The sequence below is a fragment of the Cinclus cinclus genome, chromosome 1, assembly GCF_963662255.1.
Source record: "Cinclus cinclus chromosome 1, bCinCin1.1, whole genome shotgun sequence".
NCBI lineage: Eukaryota > Metazoa > Chordata > Aves > Passeriformes > Cinclidae > Cinclus > Cinclus cinclus.
The window spans coordinates 121,005,999-121,022,800 of record NC_085046.1 but is presented as its reverse complement, the minus strand read 5'-3'; the positions used below and the strand labels follow the sequence as shown (position 1 = coordinate 121,022,800).

At 36.7% G+C, this 16,802-nt stretch overlaps 1 protein-coding gene across 1 annotated transcript in view; it reads right to left on the bottom strand.

Moving 5' to 3' along the window:
* The window catches only part of CRISPLD1 (cysteine rich secretory protein LCCL domain containing 1), a 34,794-nt gene extending 18,259 nt beyond the window's left edge, over nt 1-16,535 (bottom strand). The window contains exon 1 of the mRNA XM_062502485.1: nt 16,278-16,535. Coding sequence (XP_062358469.1) covers nt 16,278-16,535 — 258 coding nt within the window. The remainder of the gene's footprint in view (nt 1-16,277) is intronic.
* Between the last annotated feature and the right edge of the window lie 267 nt (nt 16,536-16,802).

Genomic DNA, 16,802 nt, shown 5'->3' with positions numbered 1-16,802 from the left:
GAATAAATCTTTTACTCCACCTATGGATACAAAGACCACTGACTTTAGAAAACTGTACAAATTTTCCATTCACTCTCCTGGGGCATTATTTCTGTGTCATAAACCTCAACTTTTTTTAATCTCCACAAGAGAATATTCTAATCTTAAATTATGAAGTTTTATGGCAGTTTGTATAATACTTTTCCTCTTCCTTTTAGCCGTCACAGCACCATAGAATGTTCTTCCCCCTATTGTACCTGTTGTAAAAACACATGAAGATTAACACACTTCCTCCACATATATATTTTTTTTCTTATAGGCTGTAGTAGAGTTGCTTCATCTTCTACAACAAAATCACAAGACCACAATATTTTAAAATAAAAGCCAATACAATTTGCCTTTGTTGCATATATTGCATGGTATTAAGTCACCTCCAAATCTTATAACATGAAGATTTAGCTCTTAGGATGAACAAGTCAAAGTTAATACATTTCCTAAATAATTGCTATTAAGAATGTTTTTGCCAACTGGACTCTGAAATACAAATTTAGAATAAATTAGACTTACAATAGAACAAAATTGCAGCACTTGCTCAGTTGTAGAACTTTCTACCTCCAAGGCTAGCTACAATTTCTTATAACTCTTATGGCCTTCAGAAAGCCAGAAGATATTCTCTTGTAAAGCATCCCCCCACAGTTTCCACTCCCAAAACAGCAGTCATGGTTAAAGGAATTGTACTATTCCATTTTTTGCACCACACAAGTTTAAAAATATGTTATGCAACTATTTAACTGAAATAATGATACATTTCTATTTTTAAGTTTAGAGCTGGGCAATCAATAGCAGCTGCTTGCATCAGCTCTTCAAGTTTGTGAAGTAGTCACCTTTAACAAAATTTTCTTTAAAGAGTGATGAAAGCTATGCATGACAGAGCCATGCAGAACTCTGAAAGAACAGCTTTTTGATTAAAAACTTAAATTCATCATTAATCCTCCTGACAGATGGACACCCACACTCCAAGTACTGTTGAAATTGGATACGGCCTTCAAAAGAAGTTCTATCTTCTTTAACTCTTTCCCTGCCTTCATCCACAGTACAACATGTTGACTTTACTCCCTTTACCTAACCTAGACAGAGATAAGCACACTTCCCACTTTCTAGGCCTCATCACAATGCACTTTCCTTGAAGCAGCTTCATTTACGATTGCCAAGACATAATTTACTTTCTTTCTCATTATAACCACTTAAGTATATTTTGAGATGTGATGGAGTAATTATCAAAAGTGTTACATATTTAAGTGTAAAAAAAAATCAGTCAAGTGTAAATTGCACTATAAGGGAAAAAAAACTCCTTAAGTGTAGTGTTTGTTGTTGAATGGGCTCATTTTCTCAACGTCTCAATGCCTCCACTTGCTGAAATGTCTTCAGTGCCTTCAATAGATGTTAAAATTAAAAAAAAATTAAAATTAAAAAAACAAAAGAAAAAAAAAAAAACAAAAAAACCAAACTTTACTGAGGAACATGAATTTTATAAAACATTCTGGAAGAATGTCCAAATGTCCCAGTTCCAAACAATTTCCTAGAGATTAGACTCACTTTCTTGGTTACCAGAAATTTTAAAGAAAAAATGTGAATTAAACATCACTAATTTCCTACAGCCAGTAGACAAAAAAAGAGATAAAAGTGTTAGAAGTGAAAGTTACTTGTGTCTCCAAGACCTACCAAGACAGAAACAATAAAACACAAATCCAAATCAGTGTAGAAATGAAAAGCTTTCTCAACCTCCAGGATCACAAAAATGACCTTTAATAAAAAGAGGGAAACTTGATATTCAAGGACCATTTTTTCTCCAGGCTCAAGGATGAGGCATCCTGATGAGCAAGAAATCAGGGAAAGGGGGCAAGAGACTTGTGTGGATGAATAAAGGACTCCTGACATTATTCAACCTGAGCCAGGAAATACACAGGAGATGGAAGCAGGGTCAGGCCACTTGGAAACAATATAGAGAGCTTGCCAGAGTAAATAAAAATGAGAGAAGGAATGCCAAGGCCCTTCAAGAATATGGTCAAGGATAAGAACATAATGAAGGACTTGTTCAAATACATCAGTAACAAAAGGAAATCTAAGGATAGCGTGGGCCTGTTACTACATGGAGCAGGGACCCTGGTAGCAGGACACAGAGAAGGCCATTACTGAACACCTTTGCATCGGGCTACACTGACAAGACCAGCCCTCAAGGACCTCTGATCTAGGACACCAGAGTAATGGAATGATGGAAGGAAGATTTTCCTTCTGTCAAGGAGGATTGGGTCAGAGAACACCTAGCCAAACTTGCCATCAACAAGTCAACGGGCCCTACCAGGATGCATCCACATGTGCTGAGAGACCTGGCAGACACAATAGTGAGGCTGCTCACAATCATGTCTGAAAGCTTGTGGAGATCAGAGAGATGCCTGAGGAATGGAAAAAAAAGCAAATGTCACCCTAGCCTTCAAAAAGCACAAAAATGAGGACCCAGGAAATTACTACAGAGTCAGCCTCACCTCAATCCCTCGAAAGGCAATGGAGCGCCCCATTCCGGAGGTCATCTCTACCAACGCGAAGGACAAGGTGATCAGGAGTATGGATTCATTAAAGGTAAATCATGCTTGACCAGCCCAATTTCCCTCTGTGATGAATGAACTACCTGGCTGGATGAAGGGAGAGCAGTGGATATCATCTACCTTGACTTCAACAAGGTTTTTTGCACTGTCTCACACAACATCCTCACAGGCAAACTCAAACTGCAGACATGATGAGTGAAGAGCAAGTTGGGTTGAGACACGGCTGAACAGCAGGTCCCCATTTGCTGTAATCAGTGGCACAGGGTCTATCGGGAGGCCTGTCACTAGTGGTGCCCCTCAGGGTTCAATAATGGACCCAATATTATTTAAATTTTTATCAATTATTTGGATGAAGGGGAAGATGTCTCCTCAGGAGGTTCATTGATGACACAAAGCTGGGAGGAGTCACCCATACCCCAGAGAGCTGAGCAGCTCTTCAGAAGGGCCTGGACAGGATGGAGAGATGGGCAGAGAAAACATTCTGAAATTCATCAAAGGAAAATGCAGGGTCCTACATCAGGGGAGAAAAAAACCACAGGTAAGAGGGGGCCAAGAGACTGGAGCCAGGCTCTTCTTGGCAGTGCCAGGCAATAGGACAAGAGGCAGTGAGCAGAAACTGATGCACAGGAAGTTCCACCTGATCATGAGGAAGAACTTTACTGTGTAGGCAACCGAGCATTGGAACAGATTGCCCAAAGAAGTTGCACAGTCCCCCTCACTGGAGATATTCAAGAATCATCTAGATGCAATCCTGTGCCATGTGCTTTAGGATGACGATGCTTGAGCAGGGAGGTTGGACCAGATAACCCACTGTGCTCCCTTCAAATCTTACAAATTTTGTGATTCTATTAATAGTATCCTAATCCCTGATGCAACTACTTGGAAAACTATCTTAAGTTGTCTTACTGACAACTCCAGTAATGCAAAAATTATACTCAGGTGCTAGTAACATGAATATGTATGAAATATCTGAAAACAAATTAAAACCCTGCACAAGAATTCTGTAAGATTACAATGCTGTATCACAGCTTATTCCAAGAAAATTAGCTGAAAGGTATTTCTAAAGGCCAATTCTACAGTTACTTGTAGGTGGAATTTGAAGAATTCAGAAGACTTTACTGAATTATCAACATACTTAGTCATTGCTTCAGAGATGGGATCAAGAACAGGAAGGAGCCACTTTACATTTTTTATACCACCTTGAATTTTGTTCTTTTCTTTCAGCAATTAAATACGAGAAGTTATATGAAGAAAAAAACTGTGTGTATTAATTCTAAGGATAAAAGAATGTTTATTTTAAAGTTTTTTTGTACTAATCCTGTCACATTAGTTCTAAATATAATGCATTTCACTCACAAAGCACGTTAAATGAAACAAACATGTAAAATAATCTGCCTAAGTATTTAAAACATATCTCTTTACAGAAATAAGAATTTTATTCTTGTGCTTTTAATAGCATTCCCTTGTTTCACTTACATGATGGGAAGCTTTGGGCTTCAAACAATGAAAGCATCTCCACATGCCAAGAAAGATAAACACCTAAGTTTTCATGTTCATTCACATCAAATAACACATTGAAGGACTTCAAACAAATACAAAACAAATTACTGATCTTTAAAATGCCAAGATGCTTTGGAGTTTAAAAGAAGCCAGAATAAAAATGGAAGAATATAAAGAGTCACAGCAACCTATTTATTTTACATCCTACCAGAAGTAAGCATTTCTCAAATTTTAACCACAATGTCATTTGTGATATTAAAATCTGACTACTGAAATATATATCGAGCTGACCTGAATTAAGCTTTAAGCTTAATTCAAGAAGTTCTTTCACAATACTGAGATACAGTCAGTATTTTACAGATATAAACCAAGGACATATTTAAAACAACTCTTTGAAAGAAATTATAAAGTTGAAAAAAATCTCTGCAAAACTATAGGTAAGGATCATTTATTTGCAAAAGGATGAATTAAATCTTCAAACACTGTTACTTAAAGATAAAGGAAATTTCTTTTCATAAAAATGGAGACTAATTTTTTTTTAATATAGGTGTGCACAGCACCTGATTTCTCACCCACTAGCTCCCTCATCCATGCTCTGAGGTGACCAGGTTTTAATGACTTTGCTATATCAGCTTTCCTTGGTAAATACAGGGTACTGAAGGCAGAACAAGGAGATGAAAGTGCATCAAGGCAGCTGCTTCCCAGGTCTGACAAGCACTGACTGGGAATCATTTGGTACTACATGCAAGGTTATTCAACTTGAATTATCAAGAAAAAGTACTGCTCATTGTCAGAAAACTACAGGAGCTCTATCTTTTGGATAAGGTATCACCATCAGGTTTGGCTTTCCACACTGAAAACATCACAAACTGCTCAGCAGTATGAACCTCCTTGAACTTATTCCTTTTGTTTTGCAGAACACTGCTAGAGTGCACTTTGAAGTCGTTCAAGGGTACTTTTTTCACAGAAAGACACAGCAGAAAAAGAAAAACAAAGCCTGAAATGCAATTAGCATGAATGTCAGGTTCTGGCATCCATTCTTTTGCTCTACAAATCTGTTTGAATGGCACCACAACACCTGTCAACACAGGCATTTCTTTCATTAGTATCCTGTTAAAACTTATGCACCATCAAAGACACACAGCTATGGCACTACCAGTCTTTCACAAACATTCTCAAACACTACCCTGGCTGAAGCCAAAAGCCAGCTGGGCACGTTAAACTGAATGGTAGCAGCAGTTACTGCCTCCAGCTGCTGACTCCTCCTCTACCCTAAAAGACTGCACTGCATTTTGCAGCAGGGATGTTGCAGACAATATGGATCTTCCAAATGCTTCTGGTTTACAGAAACATATCACGTATCACCACAACTAATGCCAGTTTAGCACTACAGACTGGACTAAAAAAATTTGGAATTCTTCCTCTGTCAACTTGGGGTTCAAGTAGAGTGTAGACCTAAACCAATGCTCAGCTTAGTGGAGGAGCTGCTGTTTCAGTGAGGCTACCACATCTTAAATAAAAATTAATCAACAGCTGAAAAAATTACATGGGGTAGGATCAACCGCCCCTGAATTTAAACAGCCTCAAAGCAGATACCTATGCCTGATCTAATTATTCAAATAACTTCTGCAGTTACATAGGCAAATAGTCATCTATAGAGGGAGATAATTTTAGGCCCCCACCTTTAACTGAGATAAACTGTTTGTTGAAGATTCTCATTTATCTCTGTTACTTAGAGGAGATGGGCTCAAATGCAGACATCCACACCACAGACATCAAAAGCTTAGTGAGATGAATCCTACCATTTGTGTTGCACAAGCGTTAACTCAAAAATGTACATTCTCATCCAAGCCACACCAGCATGACTCCACCTATTAGACCAAAAGGTACTGCAACAGAACTGCAAGGACCAGTAGCTTAAAAAATACTTTTCAGTAAAAAAAACCTCAACAGTGGCAACATTTTAATTGGAGATATTTTCACATATGTTGGAAAGCAGAAAAAAAATCATAAGACTGGGACCATATGGAACTCTAAGAAGAGGTAAAATTTAAGCTCAGTAAAGGTGGAAAAGTAAGTACAGTGGGCACCATTGAAAGTAAACATTTACCACGGCATAGTATAAATACCTCATTGATGTATACATTCTAAATATAGGGAAAGAGTGGTAAAGTAAATACCAGGGTACAGTATGGGTATTTATTTACTTTTTAAAAGAATCTGCTGTATTAAGACTAATGACACTGAGAAGGAAAAAAGTAAAGATGAAACACAGAATGACAAATGCCATGAGCAAATATGCCAGAAATACAGTTGAAAACTAGAAATCACCTGCATGGCGTCAACACAGAACAACAGAAAGGTACAGTTAAAAATTACTTCAAGAGACTGATCCTGACTGTAGTCTATCTAGCCTTTTCCACTGAGCCAAATATGTGTATTATCCACATTTTTATAATTTAAAATTTTAACAGTATTTTCAGAAAAATATTTACTTTCATTTTCTTGTAGATTTCTATGATTGTAAGAGTAAAGAGGATCTCCTGTGTATGCAACCTAAATCTCCTGCCCTGATATGCTAGTTGATGATTTATTGTCACAGAAAAAGAAATTTCTTTCCTGTAACTACCTTTATTTATTTCTCAGATTAACCAAATTCAGCTGCTTCATTCCTTCAATCATCCCATAAATCACATATTCTGTCTTCATAATCAATCTTACTAACCTCTTTCATTCTCTTTAGAATGGGTAAGCCATTCTTTAAAAATTACCAAAAATTGACATTTGCATTTCAGACAAGTTCTCATCAGTTTCACACACAGATGACTCCTTTCACAGACTGGTGGCACATATTATTTTTTTTTAAGTCAGTGCAACTCCCGCATCTTTGTATTGCAGTTTTACCTCTGTGTTTTATCCCTTGTATTTTACCTGTTTGATTTCTTCTTAATTCCATACCTTTCAGTTAGGTTTCATCATGGTGGTCATCAACCATTACTTACACTTCCCAAGTTCTAATTTTCATCATGTTCTCTAAAACAACCCCATCCTGTGCCCCCATTATATATATATATATATACACATATATATATATACATAAATATATATACAAAAACATACACACTGCAGTTTTCAGGTGTACTCTTTGCTCACACAAGTCATAAGTGTTTAACCAAAACAGAAGAGGTTTCAACAGCATCAACACCTTCAATCTTCCACCTGTTTAAAAGAAGGTTCTGTCAATTTTCTCTCACAAAAACATCAGGGAAGAGTGTCAAGAACTTTCCAGAGTCAAAATATGGCACCTAATACTTCCCAAATTACTGGGTCATTAAAAAAGTAAAATGGATTGGCTTGATATGATCTCTTCTTGATGAACAGGCGTTGGCAGTTTTCATCAGTTTGTCTTTCAGTCATGCCTCAGTGAGGCAATTTCATCAGTACAAAGATGCCAAAGGAAGTCCATGAAAACTAATGATAATTAGCACATCTGAAAAGTAAATAACTTGCACTCAACTGAGATGCTTACCTCCAGTCATTTGAGTCAGGAAAAAATGTGGCCTCCTCACAGCCTGAGGTCCCTTATGCAGCAGTGACCACAAGAACTCAGGAGTACTATAACACCCAATACCCTTGAAAATAAAACCCAACAATACTAACAAGTACGGATATATTCTTTAAGCACAAAGAAAGAATAGCTAAGCCTGAAAAACTTTCCTCTACCAAGAAAGTTAAGACAAGCATTTTGTGCTGGAAAACTACTACCTGGCTAGAAGTGAAATGGTAAGGAACTTACACGCTACCATGTGGCAGACTGGAGTTTATAGAGCTTTAAACTGGGCAGAGATCCCTGAATAGACCTTGAGGTTTTAGCTACTCTTTTGGAAAAGAGTAAAAAGTAGGAAAATTGTGGCTTTTGCCTGGAAACAGGAAGGTGGCATAAAGCCAAAAATATTGTTCCCAAATACTGAAAAAATTGCACCAATATTTAGAAGTATCTCCTTATTACAGCTTCATGTGTTTGAGCTTTTTGTGTTGAAGAAGTAATAGGAACCAGGAGACATGACTAATCACATTTAATTCTCTGTGTACTCTAACCATGTTAAAAAAACCTTGCAGGAATATTCAGCTTTCTAAGGTGTTCTGAAGCGGTGCATTTACTTTGCTACTTTTTAAAAGCAGTGCATTAAGAATGTCTATTAGAACATGACTAAAAATCATCTATTCACTTCTATGTTCCAACATGAATGGAAGAGAAGCAACAGCATGAAAGCTGGTCTTAAAGTCTCTAGTTTGTCCATTGTCAAATTATGAATTGCACACATTCATTACAAATAGTATTCATGAATATTTATAGCTAATCACAAACAGACCAGAGCACAGGTCTTTACCTCAAATCCTAGTTGATATTACCAGGTTAAACTCACTGTAACTGATTACTTTCATACAGCAGTTTTAGAGATGTTACAGAATTTCCGGGACTTTGAACAGGAATTAGCCATGGTATCTCAAATATGTGTCAAACTAAAAGCTTTTAAAGGATGACCACTCTGTTTTGACATAAGTGAACTGAACTTACTGCAAGAAAGCATCTATTGATCATATGCAACCTGACACTACAGTCAGAAATATTTTCAAATAAAATCTCAAAAAAACATTGGAAAATGTATTAAAGGAATCCCTGACCACTTGAAGATCCAACAGGGAATTCAGAACGAATCTATTGTGATATGTCTCAGGCAGCCAAAATCTGGATTTAACAGTCTCATTTTAAGAAACTCTTATCTTTTTTCATAATAAAGTGAAATTTGTCCATTTTATATTACCAGAGGATAGTCTTTTGAATGACTCACACTTTTTCTATGATGGTCATTCGTGCCAAATCTAAGGCTGATTATATTTACATAGAACAGGATAACTTTATTTCTCTCATTTCATGAAATAATGTTAAGAAGTAAGTATATTTTTTTAAATTAAAAAGAAAAAATTAATTAAGGAAGATTTCGAGGCAAATATGAAGATGACAGGCAACAGGGCACTATTTTTATAAATCTCATTGATCCTTTCTGTGCTCTGTTCATATTTTGTACTTGACCTTAGATTCTGCTACTACTGATTAATATTTAATGATTTTGTTTTGTTGGGGACAAAGTTCTCTGACAGCAAAAATAAAAGATGAACAGTGTCTGTCCTGTATTGCTAATTATTTTATTTTAGGAAGTCTCCCTTAAACTTTGAGACAGTGAGCCTTTTTGCTACTTTCCACTTTCAGTTTCTTTACTTGGAGCTGCTTAGTTGTTGTTGGCATTACATCAATAGAAGTCATACCACTTTTTTTTCTTAGCCATTTCACATTGCACAATCCTTTGCTAAAACTGCCAGGGAGAATAAGAGGATAAGTCAACGTCACTGTGCTCTTTGATGCAGAGTCAGTAGCCTTTGAGCACAGGCAAAGAAGCTGAAGCACTTCCACCAATCTTTGAAGTGAAGCAGAAAAGTGGAAAACCAGAGGGAAAGGGGGCAGGTTCACTCTGAATAGAGCTGCTCTGTTCTTGGCACCCAAAGTGCTCTTCAGCCACTTAGGGAATTTCACGAACCAAATCCCTCTGCTCAGTAGGAACAGGAATTGTTTTTAACCAAGCATCCCTGAAGAGTTTTGGCAAGATGGGAAAGATACACTAAACAGAGACATCAAAATGTTTTGTCGGAAAAGTCTAGGAAATTTAACAGGGCATTTCAGAAGAGAAAAAAATCACCAAAACATGTATGTCCACTACATGATCTTCCTTTATGTTTCCTAATGCTGTTGCAACTCTCTCAGGAATACTACAAAAATAAAAATACCTCAGCTGGGAACTTACAGATACAAATAGAGAAGAGCTGTTACTCCCTGACTTAAACTGATCGCAGAACCTAAACACATCACAAAATAGCAATAAAATTTATTTTGATCACTTTTCAGCCACTTTGATGCCATGAACAACCTTTTACTATCATGCAAGAGCTCTATCCATTAGTGGGTTCATATAATCCAAAGTCCAGTGGTTTCTACTTAACTATAACAGAAGATTGCCTACAACAAGATTTTTAAAAATGGAAATAAGTAATATTTCCTAATTTTTTTTCTTCTGAAAGTTTCATGAATCTACTGAAATGGAGAGGCAAACCTTCAAGCCTCCCAGAATATAAGGCCCTTCATTGAAGTTATAAATTAGGCATGGTTTTGAAAGGAATTGCATCATATCAGCACTTTCAACACATCACTACTAAGGTTTTCAAACTAAGACCTTCAGAGGTATTATATCAACATTATACCAAACAAAGAAAAAAAAAATTCTTTTTTTTCTCCCTTTCTGTGAACAAAATATGCGTTCAATACTGCTGCCAGATCACATCCAGAATATTCCTGAAGAATCACACAGCTATATCAAATAAATATTCTAATCTGAACTGTTTTAAAAGCACCTCTAGAACTTTGTATTTTCCTCACAAGTTTTTCAATTTGCAACTTGATAGAAGCAATTTATGAGCTTTGTAATGACATCCCTGGTATTTATTGGCAGGATTGGGCCAAAAGTCTAGAGATAATGAAATAAGCAAAGACTTTCTTGCCCTACAAGACACTGGTGTCTCCAATTACAGTAATTACAAAATGCAGTGCATGGCTTGGGGCCAAGAAATACCAGGTTGAAATGCTCTGCTATTTATCAAGCTGAAACCTGAATACTCTTTTAAGTACAGCAAAAGCGCATTCGTGGAATGAGGGTCTCACATAAATCATTTGATTTCTTTGTTTGGGAAAATATATATGAAATCAAGGAATGAATACTAAAAGACTGGTTTAAAATAGAGTGCATTAGAAATTCATTAGCCAAAATTCCTTTTGTGAATATTATTCTTGGCAAACCATTTTATTTTGCAAACTAAAACTGTTTGGAATATAGAGGAATTAACAACTTCCACTATCCAAATAACAAAGACTCTTTTTTTAAAGTTTTAACTGCAACAGTCATGAAGAAAATAAGTTTTTCATTAATATATTTGTATTTATTAAGGTGCAATGTTACCAATTAAATTCTCGGGGAAAAAAGTTTTTGCAATTTCAGTTCATGATACATAACTAATACTTCTGAAAAAAAAACAAAACTAAAACCCTCAAAGACTAGGAGGATAAAGCATGGTGGTTCCCTTTTTTTCCTTAAAGTATAGGTCTTTGGCAAGAGAGGCTGGACAGGCACAGGAGGCTCTAGAACAGTAGAGCACTTTCCAGTTAAATTCATACGCACAGCAAAAAGAAAATGTTCCTTACACCTTTAAAAGGAAGCAATCCAGATTAAAAAAATACGCAACATGCATTTGCCATGCATTTTCATAACACACTGTTCATCATAACCTCAAAAAAAGATTTTTCTTTTTCTATTTAAGTCATAATGTCAACAACCCAAAAACTTTCTCAGCTCTGAAGGAGAAGGTCTAGGAAAGAATGATCTAACATGCAGTCATAAGGTCATATAAGGCCACTGCAGAGGAGTTTAATGAATTTTTGTGATACTGTTCCCTACAGAGAAGCTTATGCACGTTCTCACACCAGAATTCTTCCATACAGAAAGAGACAGAAGGTGAGGTGGAGGATCCAAATCAGCCTTAAGAAACAATAGCCAAAACTGAGAATACTGAAAGTATCAAATTGCTGGGACCCAACAATATCCTTCAAGAACTTGGAAGGACTTGCTCATTAAACTCCTTATTACTGTGCAGTACACTATCTCTCTTGTTACCACATTAACAAAAACCAGCACTCAGTTGATAATATTTTAAAAAGCTTCTAGAAGATCCTGAGAAGCCACAGACTAAAAACCAACTTCCATTGGAATGATTTTATAAGTTAAAAAAATATTAAATATACAAATAATTACTCCCACATATATGATACCTTGAAGGTGTCAACATGAGGAAAAGGGTTGAGTGCAGTTAAGTTTTCCTCAGAGTTCCTAAAATAAAAAATTAACAAACAAAAAAATCAAGCTATCATAAGATAAAGAAAGAAGTGATAAATGACAGAGAAGGGATTTAAGAACACAAAATTTTTCAGATTCCCTGCAAGACATGTCCACAGTCTCTGCAGCATATCTTCTCCACAACAGCCCAAGAAAAGAGAATGCAATATGGTATTCACTATTCAAGATAGATAAAATCAGGATAGGAAAAATAAAAGATAAAGTCAGGAGACTCATTAATGCTAAGTGATCGGAAGACAAAAGGACTTGTAACATTCAATGTAAATCAATAAAAAGTAATAAGGACATTGTTAGAGAACAGCCAACTATGTATACACAGTAATGTAGTAAATGACGTCTTAGAACATTAGAAAGATCTTGAAGTCATTGTCAATAGCTCTATGAAACATGTCAGCTGTAGGACATGAAGTCAAAAAGTAAAAGAATGTCAGAAATTATTAGAAAGTGAAGAAAAAAATACAACTATAACAACGTGCAGTATGCCATAGTTTGTCCCCTTTGATTTAAAAGGAAAATGGAAGAATCATAGCAAAATGGAACAGCTTTTCAGATAGAACAGTTTTCAAGTAAAGAAATTAGGATCCTTCAGCTGAAAGCCTTGTGATCACTGAGAAAATTATCTCTCACAATAAAGAAAAATAAGACATAAAATAGAAGATCAAATTAAAAGGAAGACAAATCTACTTTTTTCACTCACTGCATGATTAAATCTATAGAGCTCTGCAAATTGATGCCACGGATTCAAAAAGTACAAGAGGACTCAGATGCTTTCAGGTTAATAAAGAAAACTCTCTGTGAGAGTATTCCATCTGATGCAAAAAGTACAACAGATTGAGGAAATCCCTAAACTACTGTTTGTTGGAAGCTGGGGTGCTTCATTGCAGAAGTTTCTCTTTCCACATGCTTTATTCTTATCCTCTTATCTTAGGAATCCTTTACTGCTCACCACCAGTGCCACGGTACTTGGGAAAATGAACTTTTCATCCAGTAAGTTCAGCCAGACAACCATGAGAATGCTTTGCTCATTAGACCTAGCTACTGCGACTCTTACTGCACTGTAACTTTAGGTCTCTGATGCTTTTTCAAAGCATAGGGGAAGAGTGTACAACTAAGTAATACAACATTTTTGTTTTTATTGGGTTTTTTTGTTGTTGTTCTTTGTTTTGTTTTGGTTTTAATAGAACCACGATTTTATGACGCAGGCTTTATCTCAAAAGTAAGGCTGGACTTTTTAAGTGAGTAATAAAACCAATAGCTCCTACCCAGTGTGGCACTCCATCCCAACCATTCCTTAGCTATGCATTCCAATGTTCTTTTATCAGCACTGGTACTCATCTGATTCTGCCAGGAAGGGAGACTGTCATGACTCTGAATCAAAAAAAAACCCCTAAAATTACATTTTTTAAAATAAAATCTCATCCTTTAAGTATTTGGATAAGCCTCACTGTCAACTCAGGTGCATTCCCTCAGCAGAAGCAGGACAGAGGCACTTCAGCCAGAGCTGCCTATTAGCCTGGAACATCTAAGGTAACCTAATGGTGCAGAGAGCCTGCAGCCCCATATACTTCTCCCAGCTCCAAGCACTGTTGGATATCTTAAACTGCTCAACAATGCCACAGATTTATAGAGACACAGGTTTATCAGGGAGGCACCTGGACCTTGCTCATCTCCATTCAGTTCAGTGAGACATAAAGCTTCACACCCCCAAGCAGAACTAGCTCTATTCACGAGGAGAGGCTTTACTAATACAAAGGGCAGTTTGCAGGGACATGACTATGCCAATAGCAGGAGAACTATTAATATAGGTATTAACAAACCACACCAAAAGTAGACAAAAGTATTTCAGCTGCACTCATCTATCTCACTAAACATCAGGCAAGCATTTAGATGCATGGTTTCCCTCTTCTGGAGCACTAATAATTATCTTGGGTAAGACATTTAAAGAAAAACTCTAAGAGCACCATAAAAATATATTGTGCAAACAATCAGAAATCCTGTCCTTGTTCTTCCTTGTGGTTCCTACTGTCTTCTAAACCCTCCTGTCTCCATTCCCAATACTGACTCTCACCTTCCTCCTCCAGATACAATCCTCCTCCCCACTAATGAACAGGTGTGGACTTTTCAAATAGCTTCTCAGCTAATTTCTGTGCTCTTAACCTCCTTCCATAAACTTCTGATCCAAATCACAGTCACAGGACTTAGCTTAACCACATCTATTCATCAAATGCTCTTTCTCTCCATCTCAATGATTTCTCAACACCTTCTTGACCACTCAAGCTCTCTCCACACCCTTCTCATGGGTCCCTGTCCCTCCACAGGTATCTATCCCTCTGACCACACACTTTAGACAGACCCTTGGCCTTCACAGGTCTCAGGCCCCTGCCTATCCTAATCCCTCATTCCCTTGGATAATATGCCAAGAATTGAATCCCTCCCTTTTGAAAGCTGCTGCTCAGTTCTGAGTAACATCCTTGATGTTAAAATTGGGTAATTGCTTTTCCATGCTACTAGTACTCTCTGGCTCAGGCATCATTGTAGAGCATAGAAAAAACAACAAAACCAAAAGAAAGCTTGTTCCAGATGTAGACCTAACACAGAGTCTAAGTCCAAGTATGTGCAGTGCTGGAGGAATCTTTGAATAAAGCTGTCAAAAACCCTACTTCTGTGAATATATCCAAATTCTCCTTTCCAAGATACATAAGACAGGCAAATGTAGTATGGCATTAGGAATGGAAAAAGGCACATAACTACAAATCAGCTACGCTTTCATAGAATCTCAAGAAAAAGGTTTGCAGTATTTTAACATGGGAAAGCAACAGTCTTCCCAATCCTTCTTTTACAAAAAGGCTTAATAGCTTGTTCTTGAGCTTTCCAGTAAAAAAATCAACCTGAGTGACTGGGAACAAAATGTTAACCTCTATTATAACAAGGTGTGAAAAAGTCACAACAGAAAACAAAGTTTACAAATATGTGCAGACAATTGTAACTGAATTGGTTAAAGGGGTTTCAGGTACTATTATCCCTTTCTTTGAAGACGATATGTGGCAACATATCCTGTGATTCCATGAACTAGTTCTCTCATGGCTCTTAGTCTAATACAGTAACACTCATACAGGTAAACTTAAGTTAAACTGCCTTTAATAAAACTAGACAACCTTTAAAGATCCCCTCCAACCCAAACCATCCTACGATTCTACTGATGGTTTAAGCAAGCATGGTTTTTCCAGGACATATATATGCTCAGTTCAATCAGATCTCCAACTTGAAAGACTCCACTCCATTTTAGGAAAGATATTTTGATCTGGAAATGTGTTAATATAAACCTCTGTCATTGAAAGTGTCAAGAAATCTGCATAATATTTGATATAAACAACTCAACCTACACTAATACTATTTCTCTGGTGCGTGAACAGATAAGTCAACAATATCTACATGGACAGATGAAAAAGGTGCAGAAAAAAGAAAAGTTGCCCATTTTTGTCAAACCGTTAGACTTCTTAAAAGCTCTAATGACCTGCTTTCATTTACTTAGCAATGAAAGATAGAATTAGCCTTGAACTATGGCATAAAAGCAATGTTCAGAAACATGGGACTTAATGCCACTAATAATAGTCCAAATATAGAGGCTTCTTAAGGAAAATAAAACAAACAGAAATTATGCATTACATTATAAATCTGAACACAGAAATAACACATGCCAGTAACACATGCCAACTTAAATAGAAGACTTTCTTGTTGTAAGACCCTCATTTTTCTCAGACATTCCATCCAACCTAGAAGCATGGGAAAGAATAGATGCATGCTATCTTGAAACCTCATATTTCAGTACTCTTCTTAGATGGTAACTTTTTAGGCCACAGTTACAATCAACTTTATTGAGCACTGCAATTTTGGAAATTTGTCCCTAACCCTGAGGAACTGCCACTTAAATTTAGGAGAGCTATGAGAGATTAAACATATTAATATAAGTAGAGCATAACACTTGATCCACAAGCAGACAATTTATCTCACAGTTCACACCTGTACGAAAGAAAAAGAAAATAAAAAGACAATCAAGTGACAAGCTCTTTAAATGAGAAATCAAGCAATCTAAGACTGAAAGTATACTATTTTTTAAAGTGATAGCAACTATTCTAAGAACATTTTTTTCTGCATGTCATTCTCCTTTTTTCCTTACCATATATTCCATATTGGAAGCTGGTGGATACACCTGACCCCGTAATTTATTATGAAGATCCAAGATACTTTGCATATCACTGTCTGTGATAGCCCTTTTCCCTCTCTGCTTGGCGATCCACCACTCACCATCTTCATCCATGTACTTTTCCAAAAGTTCCTCTAAGAGCGTGGCATTGGGAAGAACCATTGCAGAAACTGCTTGAGCTATGAATAGCAAGGTAGTTACTCTGAGCCATTCCTGTACTACATACTTCATGATGAATGATCTCAAAATGCTCAGGAGTTAGCTCCAAGACAAAGTCTTTCTTCCAGGTTTGCTGGCTGTAAATGCATAAGAGAGAGTAGTGTAATTTGTAGACTGAAGGACTGGCCTTATGAACTTATTAAGCAACAAAAGCTCTAGTTTATACAGATTTTGTAACTGTTGTTCCAGGGGGAGAAAGCAGGATGCTGCAGTTTTGCTCTAAAAGTGCACACTGTTGATTTGGAAAGATAGCTTATCTTCAGCCTTATGAACTTCAGT